The 16407-nt window shown below is 33.5% G+C and overlaps 1 protein-coding gene and 1 long non-coding RNA gene across 5 annotated transcripts; one reads left to right on the top strand and one right to left on the bottom strand.

The window, feature by feature from the left end:
• Positions 1 to 226: 226 nt before the first annotated feature.
• On the bottom strand, positions 227 to 16059 carry LOC133844428 (sensory neuron membrane protein 2). 3 transcript variants are annotated; one of them, XM_062278408.1, is made up of 10 exons: positions 14407 to 16059; positions 8029 to 8186; positions 7822 to 7969; positions 7589 to 7721; positions 7027 to 7079; positions 6195 to 6455; positions 3827 to 4259; positions 814 to 932; positions 624 to 749; positions 227 to 568 (listed from the first exon to the last, which is right to left on the bottom strand). In XM_062278408.1, exons 1-10 carry the CDS (start codon positions 14515 to 14517, stop codon positions 389 to 391), a joined length of 1722 nt encoding a protein of 573 aa, XP_062134392.1. In that variant the 5' UTR covers positions 14518 to 16059; the 3' UTR covers positions 227 to 388. The 3 variants fall into 3 exon arrangements, with proteins under 3 accessions (XP_062134392.1, XP_062134393.1, XP_062134394.1); XM_062278409.1 differs by lacking the exon at positions 7027 to 7079 and having other exon boundaries at positions 7584 to 7721; positions 14407 to 16056; XM_062278410.1 differs by lacking the exons at positions 7027 to 7079; positions 7589 to 7721 and having other exon boundaries at positions 14407 to 16058.
• Positions 6649 to 7590, top strand: LOC133844432 (uncharacterized). 2 transcript variants are annotated; one of them, XR_009894608.1, is made up of 3 exons: positions 6649 to 7169; positions 7239 to 7266; positions 7334 to 7590. It is a non-coding gene; the product is annotated as an uncharacterized LOC133844432 (long non-coding RNA). The 2 variants fall into 2 exon arrangements; XR_009894607.1 differs by having other exon boundaries at positions 7218 to 7266.
• Positions 16060 to 16407: the final 348 nt, after the last annotated feature.

Here is a 16407-nt window from a genome sequence, read left to right as displayed (position 1 = left end):
GATTCATTTAATGAATATTTTATGTTGACGCTCTTGAACTTGGCTCTCGGCTTTGATCAAGGTGTAAACAGAGACCAACTAAAGTGATTTTTGTGGTTTTTCTTTCGGTTTGTTCTTTAGAAGATTACTCACTTAAAAGTTTCTAAGAAATAAAACACTCTTGTGTTGTTCTTTCCTCAATTTATTCAACAATTTTTAGTACACACTAAATCACAATATAATAAAATCACATTTAAACAATAAATTATTTACAAATTCGTAGACAATTAGAGCAAATTGTTACATCGATTATTACAACAACAATAATAATATTAATAATAATAATAATAATTAGTAATAATAAAATACATTCATAACAGTTGCTTTAGCCTCCTCTTTCTTCGACTTTTTACTTCACTGGCGCCTCTTCTTCTTGTCTGCCCCGCTGATATATATAGTAGATCAGGCTAATGACTGCGATTCCTAGACCTCCACATAATCCAACCCAGTGGACAATATCGAGGGTCTTTAGCGTGTTGATCAGCTTCTTCTTGAAGAACTTTACCATCTCGCCATTCAGCTGAATGCCCTGTGGATTTCAATGTTAATCAATAATCAGATTAAATTAAGCTAAGTTCACTGACCTCCTCGACCCAAATGGCTGGCATCAACACCGTTGTGAGATTCTCGGTGATCGTTATGCGATTAATACTCTTCAAGAACATGTTGAACTGCACTCGCTTGCCACCTTGCAATGGCGTGCCCGTTAACTATATTAAATGCACTTTCGATTAATACTTTAATGATGATAAAACTTTAGTTCAAGGCACTCACCGATTGCACATCCACAAAGGTCTGATGCTTCTTGGCATCGGGCTTGAGGCCTCGAATCATCTTTCGATATTCATTCGAGGCGCCAAGCATGTGAGGCAGCGTCAGAATGACGGGCGCATCTGCAATAATCATCATTAATCGATATTAATTTAATATGCTCCATTAAAATTTTGCATTAAATTACAATTAAAATTGCCATGTTGACAAAATATTTTGAAACTGGATTAAAGATACAAATATTTACATCAAAATATATCGCAAGTTCAATGGCTCGCTGAACTGAGAATCACCAAAAAAAATAAAAAGAGAAAAAAAACATCTCAAGTACAGTGAAGCACAGCATAGTGCGGAAGTAAAGATTCAATTTTGTGTTTACTTAGTATTTATTTATTTAGTGTTTTTTTTTTGTAGCATTGAACCAATTTGTCTGAGTTTCCTCATATGGTCGGGCTGAGCAAACATTCGAGAAACGCTTATTGATGAAACTGTTAACTCACGTTTTGCCAATTAAAAGCCAAGAATCTCAAGTCGAAACGTGCGTCCAGCAAACACCCAAACAAAACAAAACAAAAAATAACAAGAAAAATCAAATAAAATACGAGAAATACTCGTAATAAAAAATATGAAGAATATGGAATTTAATGCTTCAATTTGTAGAGCGCACTCGAGGAAGATCATAATGAGCCGATGAGCACTTCAGAAGCCATAAAACCAGCCGTCAACACTTTTCATTTCAAATGCGCAATTCAAATTGTGTCTGTGCTTTTTATTCCTCTCTGTTTATGTTTTTTTTGCTGGGATCTGCAACTGCTTGTTTGAAGTGTTAATTAAGAAATTAACAATAAATTGGAATGGGTCAATAAACGGCAGAATATCACATTTATCTAGGATGCCGCACAATAAATACTCTGAAAGTAATTCAAAGCTCATGGAATGCAAAGACTACACAGAAAAAAAAGTGCTTAAGATAATCAAGCATTTTCAAGTTTAATTTGAGTTTGAATGTTGAGGTATGATTCAAATTAATCTGTGTTGACTATTGAAATAAACAAATTTACGAAATATACTGGACTATAAGATTCTGCGACAATTGAATCGAAGCTCTGTTTATAGAGCTGTCGCAAATCATTCTTTTGAGGTTCTTAGTTCAAGTGCTGCACGATACGGTATAAAGTATTTCGTAAGATGAATTAAACTACTAAGTAAGACTGATTACAATAAATTGTAATTATATAAAAATACCAAAATAACATTATTTACGTATTCAGTATATAAAAATACTAAATGTACCATATGGTATTATATTTCAATTCAGAATAATTATATAAAAATACTAAAATAACTTTATTCGCGTATTCAGTATATAAAAAATACTAAATGTACCATATGGTATTATATTTCAATTCAGAATAATTATATAAAAATATTAAAATAACTTTATCCAGTATTCAGTATATAAAAATACTAAATGTACCATATGGTATTATATTTCAATTCAGAATGTAGAAATTCCAGTAGGAATTAAAAGAATTTTCGTTGTTCGGGATTAACTAGATATTGACACCGCTTCAATCCCAAAGTTAAACATTTCGGTTTTACTATTTTACTATTTTAATAATTGAAACCCCAGAATTAACAAGATATTGATACAGCTGCGGTCTTCTTCGTTTTTATCGTTTAAAATAAAATAAAAAATGCATAGTAATATTGAAATACAAATATTACATTTTAAAGCGTACTCTGAAAAATGGAAATACGAGTAGAAACATATATCGCTTCTTGCTTAATTCTACGCCTTTTTCCTAGATATTTTTTTGTATACTAACATTTAATAAAGTCAAAAATAAATACTACTCGAAAATACTCATTTCCCAAGTCAATGTGTACTAAGTAAAACAGAAATACAATTTTTTCAAAAATACCAGAAGGTGTTCATAGTAAAATAAAAATACTATTTTGCCAAATATAGCATAAGGTATTTAAAGATTTCGGCGATAAAAAATAAATATTTTCTAAAGTTTTCGTGCTTAATTCTGCATCTTTTCAATAGATTTTTTTCTGTGTACTAAACAGCAATAACATAAAAAATGAATAGTACTCTAAAATACACATTTCACATTTGAATGTGTAGACTCGAGACTCTTCGTTAAGTGCTTTAATTCGACCCACACAGCTGTGCTCCAATTGCAATTTGTTTCGTTTTTGGTTTTTATTTATTTTTTGCTCTGCGCGTGTGCAAATCCCAAGTTCTTAAAGATGCTTCAAATAATTATTGATATTATATGAAGTTTTATTGCTAGTGTCGATTTTAATGAGCTGTGTGTTTACGAGCTGACTTTGCACCTACAATTAGCATAAAATCAACATATAAAAAATCGATATCAAAAGTGAACTCGATCGGAGCTTGGTTTCATGTTAGTAATAAAAATTGAAACATATTTCTGCAATCTGGCGGATGCTGCTGGGCGAGGGCGGATTCACAGTAGTCTATGTAGCTGACAGACTGAAAAAATTAGCATATCAAGCATAAAACATAATGTATAATCATCGGACAAAACAAACACGCCAAGGCGTAAACAAGCATGTCAAGCATTTCCGGATTTTCTAGAATTGTTTTGCATATAATTCTTCGTCGCGTTTTGTTTGTGTCTATTCAAATTATCGCGCTGATGAAGCAGAAACTGAAACTGAAAGTTGATACTCGTCGCTTGGGGTTTAATTTTGGCTGTGACAAACGCGGCTAGATAATTAGATAGTCAACTAACTATCTTTGCGGGGGGTTAGACTAATTAATGCCCATACTAATGGGGCCCAAAAGATCGTTAGCATATCAAATATCGAATATCGGAGTCACAAAGTTGTCGAATGTACATTTTGCTACTCGTAAATAAAGTGGTAATTAAATTCAAATGGCTAAGCGAGATTTTAAATTTAAATTGCTCAGCTTCTGAACCACTTATCGAGCCAGCAACACTTTAATTAAATCGAGGTGTTGGACTGAATGAACACTTACCCAAACAGGTTGTCAGATCCAATGCGCCTGCATAGAGACATCCGTTCTTCCGTTTGATCACATTCGCCAATTTGTCCACACAAAAGCATTCGTTATCATGTTCGGGTCCAATGTCGTTGATAAAGTTCTCCCCAATCGAGTATCTGAAACCGGGTATTCCCTGATATTGTATATCCGACTGATAGAACAGTTGCACAGATCGACAAATGTCCGCACTGAAGATGTACATCGAATCGCCTCTTTGTCGAAAAGGTGGATATGAAGAAGCGTCTGTTCCATTGATCTGATTGCACACTGAAGTCTCGCCTTCGTTGCTGCTGTTGAGCCACACTTGCAGATTGTGGGAATCGTCTAGTTTTTGTATCTCCAGCACCTTCATCGCATCGCCTTTGCCAGTGTGCACCTCGTACACCTCATGGCCAGAACCATTTTTCTATTCAATTGAGGGTAGACGAAATGTATAGAGTTGAGTAAGATAAATAGGATATTAAATTGGGAATTGAAAGGAAAATGAATAGAGCTGAGTTGTACAGAGTTGAGTACGTTAAATAGACTATTAAATCAGGAATCGCAAAGTTGAATAGTTAAATAGGATATTACATTGGGAATTTAAAAGAAAAGGTATAGAGTTGAGTTGTATAGAGTTGTATAAGATAAATAGCATATCAAACATATCAAATTGATAAAAAAAAATGTATAGAGTTAAGTAGTACAGAGTTGAGTAAGTCAAATAGGATATTAAACTAGGAATTGAAATGACAAACATTTAATGAAACTGCTGTTTAATGTTTAAACTGCTTTTAACAACAAGCTGATGAAAGAAAGATAATTTCATTTGAATTAAATTTGTGTTGAAATAAAATTGTAATTAACTTCAACAAGGATCAGAGCAAATGAAAAAGCCAAAGCTAATTCAATTTTCATAAATTAAACAAATTTACAATTGAATTTATCTGGGAACTAAGCACTTAAGGTAAAAATAACAAGGCTAAAGTCGAGTGAGCTCAGGTTGACTAAAATATGCAAAATACTACAAATATACCATATACTATATTTAGTATATGTACTATATTAAAAAATACAAAATATACCAGATTGCCAGCCATAGCAACTAAGAATTGTAATAAATAGGTGTTTTTGCCATTCAAAAGTATTTCTTATATTACTTTTAAGCTTTTGTATCTGACCAATTATAGTTCAACTTGAATTGAAAGAAAATTGTCAAAGAAAAAAGTTAGGTGCTATCTGTGTTAGTTAAGAAGTAGCTGTCTAAATCGATTCAAGTCTGAGAAAAAAAAATTCTAATAAAAACAATGATTCAATTATTCAATCAAAATGCAAAAATAAATAAAAGCAATTTTAAGTAGTATTTTAACACTTAATTAATATACCCATAAAAATATCTGGTTGAATTGTCACTTAGAAAACAATATCAATATAACATCAAACTAAGTTAATTAGAAATGCAATAAAAATGTCACTTTGACTTGAGCACTTATTTAAAATACAAATAAATAATTGCCCTGATTGCTACTTAGTTTCTTTTTATAAATGAAATTGAAAGTTTAATAAAATGGAAATTAAATTCAAGTTCTTTAAATGCAAAATATAAATAAAGACAAATGGAATTCTTGATCTAATTGATTGTCAACATATAGAGAAATTAAATTTATTCTAAGCACTTAATTAAAATACAAAACAATGAATATGTTTATGGAATTGCTAAGAACATGTCCGAATAAAACAAAAATGAAACGAAATTCATTAACTATAAATTATATTCAAGCAAATAAAATCGATGGAGTTAAATGGTGGACTGATGGCATTTTTGCTTCTAACCAAAAAGAATAAATTAATTGATTCAAATTGAATAATTTTTTTTTAAAGTCAAATTTAATTCTGAGCAGTTCAAGTACTTGAAAAATAAAGACAGCTTAAATGGAATTTGAAAATATTAATAGATAGATAGATAAATCTTGAGTATGCACAATTGTGAGATACCCGCTACGCATTTTGAATAAAAGCAAAACCGTGCGGTATTATATTCATAATATACCAAATTAATATACCAAAAAATACTAACAAAATACCAAATGTTATATTAGGCATATTAATATAGTACTGCATTTAACATATATGTTTACTATTTTTGCGGTATATTGATTTGGTATATTCTATGGTATACCATAGAGTGCAAAATATACCAGATTGTCAGTCAAAGCAACTAAGTCACGTAGTAAGTAGACGTTTTTGCCCATACTAAAAATTAAAATTGAAATTAGGTTGAATTCGCCTTGACTACTTTAAATACTTAAACAATAAAGGAACCTTAAAGGGGAACTCTCAGTCCGATTAAAATGCTACTCACGTGTCCAAAGAAGGAGAAGGCCAGACTGCCGTCGCTCTGTTCTCGAATCGTCTTCGAGCCACTCTCCTTGATCTGATTGCAAATAGCCTTGGCAATGCCCTGAGGATTGATGCAGAAGCGGACACCATCGAAGAGATACTCTCGAACTGAGGTGGTGACAAACATGGAGCGCGGATCGTTGAAGACCGCCTTGAGATTAGCATTCAGATGGACCAGAAGCAACGCCAGTCCAGGATCATTTTCGCCAATTTGCAGCACAGACTGCAAAAAGTGAAGTTGAAGAATGTCAAAGAGATGAGTAAAATCTCGATATTGAAATGAACCAAAAACCAGGAAAGGCGTCAAAGCAGTAGCGGCATAATTAATTGTAGAATATGTTGTTAATTTGTTAAAGGCGATTAAAGCGTTTTGGCTGTAAGCAATGTAATAGGCAGTTAATTGGCAGGCAGCAGGCAGCAGGCGGGTACAAAATTTGTTATTATTAATTACTCAAATAACGAGGAGAGTTAGGAGTGTGTTAGAGCTGTGTGTTAGTTGAACGAGTCGATTCGAGTCTGAGATATACAGTTTGTCAATTTATCAAAAATATATATAATATTTACACTTGGCAGTAGTTCTCTCTATCTTCGCCAAGGTTCATGCCAATCAATATGAATAACAGTTGATGATGAGCTGTTGTGATGTGTGATGTCTGTGTATGAACTTGAGTTTAATGAGCAACTTTCGTAATTAATAATAAACATGCATAGAGCAGGAATTAGTAGAAACAAGAGGCGAACTGTCAGATGGAGGAGAGACAGATAAAGTCAAACACACAATATTTTAAACTTACTTTGACATCGTCAATAAGGCTGATTAAGATGCCGTTAACCCAGCTAAAGGGTGCTAAAATTAGTTATTAACGTTATTATCCATGAAAACACCTCAAATGACATTCAAGTCTCAAGTTCTCAGTCTCGAGACTTAAATGCCAAGGTGAGTTAGTGGAAATAGAAATACAATTTTTTAGAGCAACATTGATAGTTATTATCTTTTATATTACAGCCCTGAACTTCTTCAACTACAAGTAAGGGTAAGTGCACATATTAATTTGCCCAGGTTGGAATCGTAATTAATAACAAAATCGATTCACTTATCAGCGACACTCATCAGAGGACGAACAAAGCGAAGGCAAATTAAGTTACAGATTGTATCTGTTGTCAAACAATTTGTATTCGAAGTATCCATTACTTAACCGAAAAACAATTCAGGTCAATGTATAGTTAGTTAGACTTAATCAAACCGAATCCAATAAAAAATCCTTATACCATAAATAAAATGTTAACCCATCATGCACTCAATATACATTGTATGTTGGCTCTTTATAGAATTAGTAGTAAATAAAATTACTTTACGTTTCCCTCGAATGCGCTCCATCAAACGCTTTAAAACACGAACGCCAGGTGTGCGATTTAGCCGCGAGTTCAATCTATTTGCAAAACCCTGTAAGATATCAGTGATTTCTCTTTCGAATACTTGCAAAAAGGCCTGTGGAGAATGTGTTCAGAAGTTATATCAATCTCAATTGTTAATATACTGTTAAAATTAAAGGGTACAAATATATTGTATATTCATATACTAAACTTACATTCATGTGCATGTTGAGGGCCACAATATGATCGCTTTGTCTGTACGGAGCTGAGGCATCTTCATCGAAATCAAAGTGCACATTCTGCACATAAGTAATCTTTGATCCATCTCTCGAAAAGTGCTTCACCTTTTTCTGTCGATATTGTCTGGGAAAGAAGATATGTTATTAGCAATCTTTTCTATTACAACAAACTATATCTCTCACTTGTAAACATAAGGTCCGATTTCTTCAACTATTGGTATGGCGCCGTGTTGTATCATATCAGGATTTGTCACATTGAAAATGTAGACTTTAAAGTTGAGTGGTTGAGGCAAATTTACGAATCTTTTATACTGCTCAGAACCATCGGCAATTATGACGCTCTAGAGATGAGAGAAAAAGGATTGATAAATTAGTTTAAAGAAGTGATATTCACAACTACCAATAGAAAAGAAAAAAAGGCTAAAACTTTTTGAAGCTTTTTTAGTTTAGCGATAATAGAAACATAAAATATAAATTGTAAAGATTTTAATAAATTAATTTAGTTTAAATTCAGACGTAAAGAATGAAAAAGGAATATTTATAACAATCAATGTTCGAAGAGAAGAAAAGGCTAAAGGCCAATTGTGCTTTTCTAGTTTAGCGATAAAAGAAACATAAAATATAATTTGTAAACAGTTTAATAAATTAGTTCAGTTTACATGTGTCCAGAATAAAAAGGGAAGACTTATAACAATGAATATATAAAGAGCAGAAAAAAAGGATAGGTCCAATTGAGGATAAAGGAAATATGAAACATTTCCAAAGATTCTAATAAATTAGTTTAGTTTAAAGGCAACGTGTAAGGGATAAAAAGGAATACTTCTAACAATCAATGTTTAAAAAGAAGGAAGAAAAAGTCTAAATAACAATTGAAACTTTTCTGCTTCAACAACTTATCTTAGCGGTAAAACACAAAAATCTAAAATTTGCAGAGATTTTGAAAAATGATAATCACATTTGCAACTTAATTTGTTCTTAAATCATAAATAAATTCTCAACACGTTGTCTGCTGAGTTTTTTTTCCAATCGTGGGTTAATTATCATTTATTAAACAGCGTTTACTTTTTTTTTTGGTTATTTGCCGTCTAACCACACACTATAAGAAATAAGACGGCAAATATGATGATGAATTAGTGACCATAAAAGTCTCATCAACATCGCCAAACTGTCGACTGTGAACCAGTTTTTGTTTTTTGTTTTTGCTTCTTCCATTTATAATGAGAGTTGAAATAATGACGACAACAACAGCGCAAATATTTCAAGCACTCATTGCATTAAAATTTTTGATCATTATACGTTGTCTTCTAATTTGTGTTATTTTCTGAGGTGTTATTAATATTTGTAGTCGTTGACATTTCGGTGCATTGAACTGCGCACAAAAACAAATCAATTAATGTGCATTTGAAATAACTTTAGCATTGATAAAATTGCGTAAGCCAAAGTTAACTAATAATATATGTATTTAGAATCAATGATCACGAGATCATAATTCTATTTGATCATAATTCATATACTATAAACTTTGAATAGTATATTTATAGCATATTACTATATATATATTTATAAAATTGAACTATGCAGAGTTGCTTCTGTTACTATCCGTTAATCTTCACACATCATACAACACTTCACCTAACTTATTACAATGGACTACTCAACACTTAAATTCATGTACCAAAAGCTTTACAGTGCAGTATATTTGTATTATGTAATATATATACTGTAAACATAACAGTACAGTATATTTGTAGTATATAATACATATATAGTATATTTAAAGTATAAGGATATGCAGAGTTGCTTTCTTTACTATCCTTCAATCTTTAATCGTTATACAACACTTCAGCGAAGTTACACTTAAGTACTACTCAACACACTTACATATGTAACCATTGGGTATTACACAACACTTAATGTAAAAGAGTATCGAAAGAAAGACATTAGGAAATCGATAATAAAGCGATGCTTGGTTGTGATCGACGCTAGAAGAAACATTGTAAAATGGGGCAAACTAATAAAATTTGTAAAAACAGAGAAAGGAAATGAATGGAATTTAACCCGACTGCAAATTTATAAAATTCTAAATAATAGACAAATAAATTTGTAGGTAGCATATTGAATTGGCGATTTTAAATTAGCTAGTTTATGTATTATTTATATCAACTTTAGCCCTGTGCTGCAATTAACAACTTTGCTGCACCTTGACTAGAAGTCTTAGCAACTGTACACGATTCCCTTATAAGGTAAAAACATAAAAAATTGGCAAAGAAATAAAAAAAGAGCGAACATGACTAGCAATATAATTTTATGATGGGGTTAAACTCAAGCCACGTACATGATACAATTGAAGAATTGTCAAAAACACAAAAATCTTCGACGAAAAAAAACTCCATAACATAAAAATACAAACAGAGGCAGACACTCAAGGTCAATGCACACGCAGCGCGACCGTCGCAGACTATCGACGACTATCGGCAAAACAATCGGAGTGTGGCGACTGCGCAGTCGACGATCGAAGAGCATACAAAACGATTGATTAACCTTAAGAGCGACCCCAAAAACGTGAAGAGAAAGAGAGTCGAAGATGGAGGCACACGCATTGACAATGGCCCAAAATCCAGTTGGCAGCCAAACAAAATAATAATCAACAACAACACAACAACAACAAAAGCAACAAAATAATTATTGCGAAATTGACCATTTTTAACAAGCAACAACAACTGCGACAAGCGACAAGCGACAACAACAAGAAATCAAAGTCAAAGCGAGTGCCAAAACGTGACTGAAATTTTTGAAGACTGTCTGTCGCATGGCTGATGATGATGAGTTCAGAATGTGCTCAGCGTTGGGGTCAATTCGGCGTATGCGTAATATTTAATTGCCGCCGCTTTCTAGATCGCCATGCGATACATAATTGTAATTGTCAATGTCTGTTGAGCCATTGCATAAACACAAAACTTCGGTTAAGCAGCAATTGACCATCGAGGCACTTGAAGTGCTTTGAATTTCAATTTGGTTTTATTTGATTTGCTTTGAATTCCAAATAGAAATTGTTTGTTTTGTTTTTGTTGTTACAAGCCAAGTTTCGCCTTCAACTTGAAGGCGACAAAAGCCTTAAAAACTAGGTGCTTAACTTATTTTAACCTGGCTTTTAACCACATTCTAGATTGCATCCGAATGATACGCAAGACACGGAACTTCAATGGCTCGTAAAAAAACAGCAAAAAACAGTGAAACATGGTTTGAGTTGACCTCTGTCATGGGCGCCAGGTCGCTTAAAGTTTTAGTGACTTCTACGATTCGAGGTTCCCAAAGCATGACAACCAAAACCAAAAGTACAACGACAACCCTAAGAGCGCAATTAATGTGACTTCGGCTGCCATGGGCAGGGCCATAAGGCAATTAAAAAGCGATGTGCGCATTCTAATTACGTTCACAATAAAACACCAACTGAATTGTGAAGTGAATCTGGCAATGACTCAGTCTCAGTCTCCCCCTTCCAAGCCCAGCCACTTATTCACCTTGTCTCACCCAGAGAACTAAAACTAATGTTGTCGATCCATCAACCATTAGTCTACATAGAAGAACATATTTAGAACAACGCGATCGTCAGTCAAATTGTAAAAGACATAAATTAGAAACTTCTATGAAGAGCGAGGGATTATACTTTTGACTTTCTGACACTTTCATTGCTTTCGGGGAAAATGCAGTCGCATATCTTTCTTTTTACGTTTTGCTTTTTCAATTTAGTCGGCATTCTAGAAATGTGATGGATGCCGTTGCGTTGATGGACATTTGGCTGCAGTCGTTTTAGGTTTTTTTTATAGAATTGTTTTATCTAAGTTTGGAATTCGTACAAGTAAAACGTAGTAACTTAGTCATAGAAATTTGCATTCCATATACAGTTGCAAAATTAAAAATAAGTAGAAAACTGAGTGTGGTCGACTGTGAGATACCCTTTACCCATTTTGAATAAAGCTAAAATTCCAAATTAATATAATACATAAATACTAAAAGTGGGCAGAAGCTTGTATTTAGTATATTGATATATTATACCACAAAAATACTAAAATGTACCAAAAGTATTTTTGTTATATTGGTATATTATACCACAAAAATACTAAAATATACCTAAGTCCATATTTGGTTTGTTGGTGTTGTTAAAATTAATATACCACAAAAGTAATAAAATATACCGAATACTTTATTTGGTATATTGATATAGTATTACATTTAATAAATACCATAGAATAGTAAAATATACCAAATTACCAGATTGTGCTATCGAAATAAAATCATGTCACTATCTCTTATAGTCACTAAGATATACATAAGTTTTCATACAGACGGACGGACAGACTGATCATGAATATTTATATTTCATAATGTCGGAGATGCCTTCTTCTGCCTTCCACATGCATTTGCTACAGGCACAAAATTTTGAATACCCTTCTACCCTATGGGTAGCGGGTATAATAATTGATTGGTAAATGATCAGAAACTGATTTTTCATATGTCATTTAGTTTTTTCTTAATGCAATAAAACGTAAGATGCAATATTATGTTAAGCCGTTTTTTAGTGAATTTTTTTAAAAGGAATTCTTGAAAGTGTTTGCTTCTTTTTATTTCGCAGCTATTTACCATACACGACACCTTTCGATACACTCAATAGAATTAAAGTTGTGTTACGATTGAATAATAAAGTTCAGTTTCGTTACATTTTTTATCATGTTTGCTGCAGCAATTATAGCAAACACTCCCTAAACAATTGCGAATGCATTTTTAGCATGTTCTGCAGTGTCATTCATGACGATAATGAAGCGTTGTTTGGGTCGCTCGCTGGTGGCGTAACTTTGTAGATCGTTGAGAGATATTTGGTAATCGCCTCGACAGTGGTAATGGTAATGAGTTAGTTGTACCTGCCTGCCTACAGCTAACTGCATTTGGAATGTAATGCATTCGTGTTCTATTGAAGGTCATGCTTAGAAGCCAGCCTAAGTGCTTTATGTGATTGCTACAACTTTTAGAATTTCCAATCATCCAAATGGAATGCCTTTTTGAGTGAAAAGTTAATTCGATGACCCATAAAATCAATAAACTTCCCTATTTCTATTCCCTATTTAATGACTTATTTGCCGTTTATAATTGCTATTCATTTAATAAACCGATAGCAAACTCCCTATCGATTTATTAAATGAATAACAATTAAAAACGGCAAATAAGTCATTAAATAGGGAATATAAACTGTTGGCATTTGTTTGATAATAAATACTTTTTATTAAGCCAGATATGGGCACATTATTTGACATATGTATATTACATGTTATCATTTATATTGGTTCGCTTTATTACTTTTCTGTGGAAAATATGACTTGGAATTTCAATGTTTCAACTTTGATTTTATCGCTTTTTTTATTAGATACATTTTCCCTAAGATAGTGACTGTTTTATATATTTTATAGTAACTATAGTAGAGAACACTTAACTAAAAAAGAATTAACAGTTGAATAGAAAATTGTCATGGAAATTAAAGATAAATTTTTAATTTGTATTTAAACAACAATAAAATATAAAAAAAGAAATATATGGAAATTGTCTCTAAAGGGACGTTTTAAATAATCTGAGATAGTCAGTTTCTGTGAATTTGTATTGTTTTTTCTAGGTGTAGGGTATTAAAGCTGTCAAGTTCAATGAGCTGTTTTTGTAATAGACAGATTTTCAGCAGAGGTTATTTGTTTTAAATCTTTCATTACGTACAGAAAGGGGATTTTTCCATATTTATATTTAAACTGCATTCTTATGCTTTTAGCATACTCTAAATCGGTGTAAGTACTAAAAAGTTACTACTTTATGAGAACTAACATATCATTGTATATTTCCAAGTAAGAAACATTCAAATAGAAGTTATTTGTTTGGCTTTTTACTTGGCAGCTAAAGTGTAAATTTAAAAAAAAATCAAATGTAAGCTAAGTTCTTCTGAATGTAGTGTAAGCAAGTGTCGTTTTAAAAAATTAAAATCTATTACTTTCTGTGAGAGCGTGATTCATAGAGTTGTTTGCTTTATTTTCTCATTAGCAGCTAAAGTGAGATGCTTAAAGAAAGAACATACATTCAATTCAAATTTAAACTGTTTTCTTCTGGGTGTATAGTGTGCTAAAATCGTTTTGTATACTCAAAAGTTATTACTTTCTGAGAATTGTCATTGTGTATTTCCAAGTAAGAGACGTTCACTTATAAGTTATTTGTTTGGTTCTCTGTTTGCCAGTTGTGTGAATCTCAAAGAAGAGACATACGTCTAAATCAAATATGGTATTCTTCTGAATGTAGAGTATGCAAGTGTCGTTTTAAATAATCAAAAGCTATTACTTTCTGTGGGTTGTCATTGTGAGAAAGATGCAAATAGAAGTTGTTTGTTGTGCGATGCTCATAGTCTTTCTCAGACGTATTATTACTCAGCTGTGTTATTTGCTCGCACTTTGTGTAATCATGGAAAATAACTAACTTTTGGTTGACGCCCAATTCTATCGCATATCCGCTATTTTGCTATAATTTCACACTCACCTGTTCGACCTTTTTGTGAATCATTGTGGGAAACAGCGACCAGCCACAATAGCCACCCAAGCCGGCAATGATGATGCCCAGGGCGCTTACAATCAATGACCAATGGATCATTTTGGATTTGGCGAATTCAAAACTTTTGAGAGAGAGAGAGAGATCAAGTCTTAAGCCATCGGCCAATTGCTGGTGTAACTGTTAAGGTATTTGCTTGAAGTTCAATCTCAATCTCAAACTTGAATCTCGAATCTTGAATTTAGCCGGCAGCTTTAATCAGCGCATAGTTTTGTGTGTGGTTTATTTACTGGGACAGCTTTTTGGAGCTCTTGTTGAAGTCGCCTGACCTACGTCAAGACAGTTTGCTTGAGGTTGTTGCCGATGTTGTTGTGGTTGTTGTTGGGGTGCCGAAACAAAGCGCACTATTTATAAGATATACGCGCTTTCAGGTTTTGCCTTTTGTTATATATACTTATATGTTTTGAAATAAACAAGTTGTTGAATGCGGCTGCGATGCGTTGTTGATGTTGTCGGCGTTGCTGCTGCTGTTGCTGCTGATGTTGCTGCTGTTGGGGTTAGCTTTGGCTTCGTTCACTTCGGTTTGGTTCGGTTTAGTTTGGTACATAAGAAATATTGTAATTTATAATGTCTTTTGTCGTAGTAAAAGCGCCAAAAAAACGAGTTTATTTCGCCTCGTTTGCTTTGTTAGGTGAAAGCTTTTTATTATTTTTTTGTCGTTTTCGTTAATTTTTTGCTTATAATTTCGTGTGTGGTACAAATATTTTAATTGGGTCGACACTTGTGACGCGCTGAAGTTCATCCACGAACTGACAGCTCAAGATAATTGCGACACATATTTATTTGTTCTACACCACACACACACATGCATAGAAGCACACACACACTTAAACACAACAATGGCCACACACGAAGTTAGCGTAATAGGGTTTCAGATTTGTATCTGGGCCAGGATAGTTATAGCTTAGGCTACTGATTAAATCGGAATACATTTATTTAACGAACACACGCGAATTCGAAAAAAGAAGGCCTAAAACAGCGTCGACAGAGACTGGGTAAGTACAATATGCACTTTGTGGCTCTTAATTACCGGGAATTTGACTAAGCGATAGGCGATAGACGATAGGCGATATACTCGGAGATCGTTGCGCGGTTGAAACAACGCGCCGCATGGAACAACCGTAAACGACTGCCAAAGTTCAAGACAAGCTCAGAGCAAAGCGGCGTCAACGGTGCGAGTTGAGTTGACGACCTCCTCTCTCTCTCTCTCGCAGTCCGCACCCTCGAAGCCCTCTGAGCGATCACGTCTGCACACAGCCCTGTGAAAACAGACGAAGAGAGAGAGGAAGCAGAGAGAGCGAAAAAAAGCGATAACGAAGTGTGGCGCTCACTTCGACAGCTGAAAAAGAGTTGAAATCGTGTCTCGACTGACCCGGGACTTGGGTCTTTAATGATGCTGCGACTCGTTGAGTTGTTGCTTGTAATATTGTTGTTGTTGTTGTTGTTGTTGCTGTTGCTGCTGTTTGATGAGCAACACGTTTTTATGCTGTGCTTTTTTGTGTAATTCGCTTATAAAAATATGGGCGACCCATTAGCAAATTAGTGCAACTAACATTTTTCGCTTTTAATTTTGTGAGTTTGCTCAAAAATTGCGTTAATTTATGTTAGGTGTGTGCCAAGCTTAAACCAAAAAAAAAAATTTTGTGTATCCTCATTTTTATCAACATCTTTTTTTTAAGGTCACATCTCTCTCGGCAAAATTGTGCTCTCTCTCTCTCTCTCTCATTTTCGCTGTGACAACTGCGACGCTCTTCAAGAGCCGCGTGGGTGCATTTTTTGAATGGCAAAAAAAAAAAATGACAGACAAGCAAAACTAACGCATTAACAGGTTTTCTACTGTTTTTTTTTTTGGGTTTTGTGCGTGCCACGAATTTTAAAAATAAAAGATTCAACAGCGGGTGAAGCTTTTGTTGAACTTGACACGATTGTTGT

The sequence above is a fragment of the Drosophila sulfurigaster genome, chromosome 3 (assembly GCF_023558435.1).
Source record: "Drosophila sulfurigaster albostrigata strain 15112-1811.04 chromosome 3, ASM2355843v2, whole genome shotgun sequence".
NCBI lineage: Eukaryota > Metazoa > Arthropoda > Insecta > Diptera > Drosophilidae > Drosophila > Drosophila sulfurigaster.
Note: the sequence above shows the minus strand (reverse complement) of the source record. Positions and strands in the feature narration are given on the sequence as shown.

What these genes read in the sequence shown, in the direction of transcription:
- LOC133844428 (XM_062278408.1), bottom strand. Translation starts at nt 14,517, where the DNA reads ATGATCCATTGGTCATTGATTGTAAGCGCCCTGGGCATCATCATTGCC. An exon ending in GGAGCGCATTCGAGGGAAAC is followed by an intron (nt 7,080 to 7,588) that starts GTAAAGTAATTT and finishes AACTAATTTTAG; the next exon opens with CACCCTTTAGCTGGGTTAAC. An exon ending in GGATCTGACAACCTGTTTGG is followed by an intron (nt 933 to 3,826) that starts GTAAGTGTTCAT and finishes TGATTATTGCAG; the next exon opens with ATGCGCCCGTCATTCTGACG.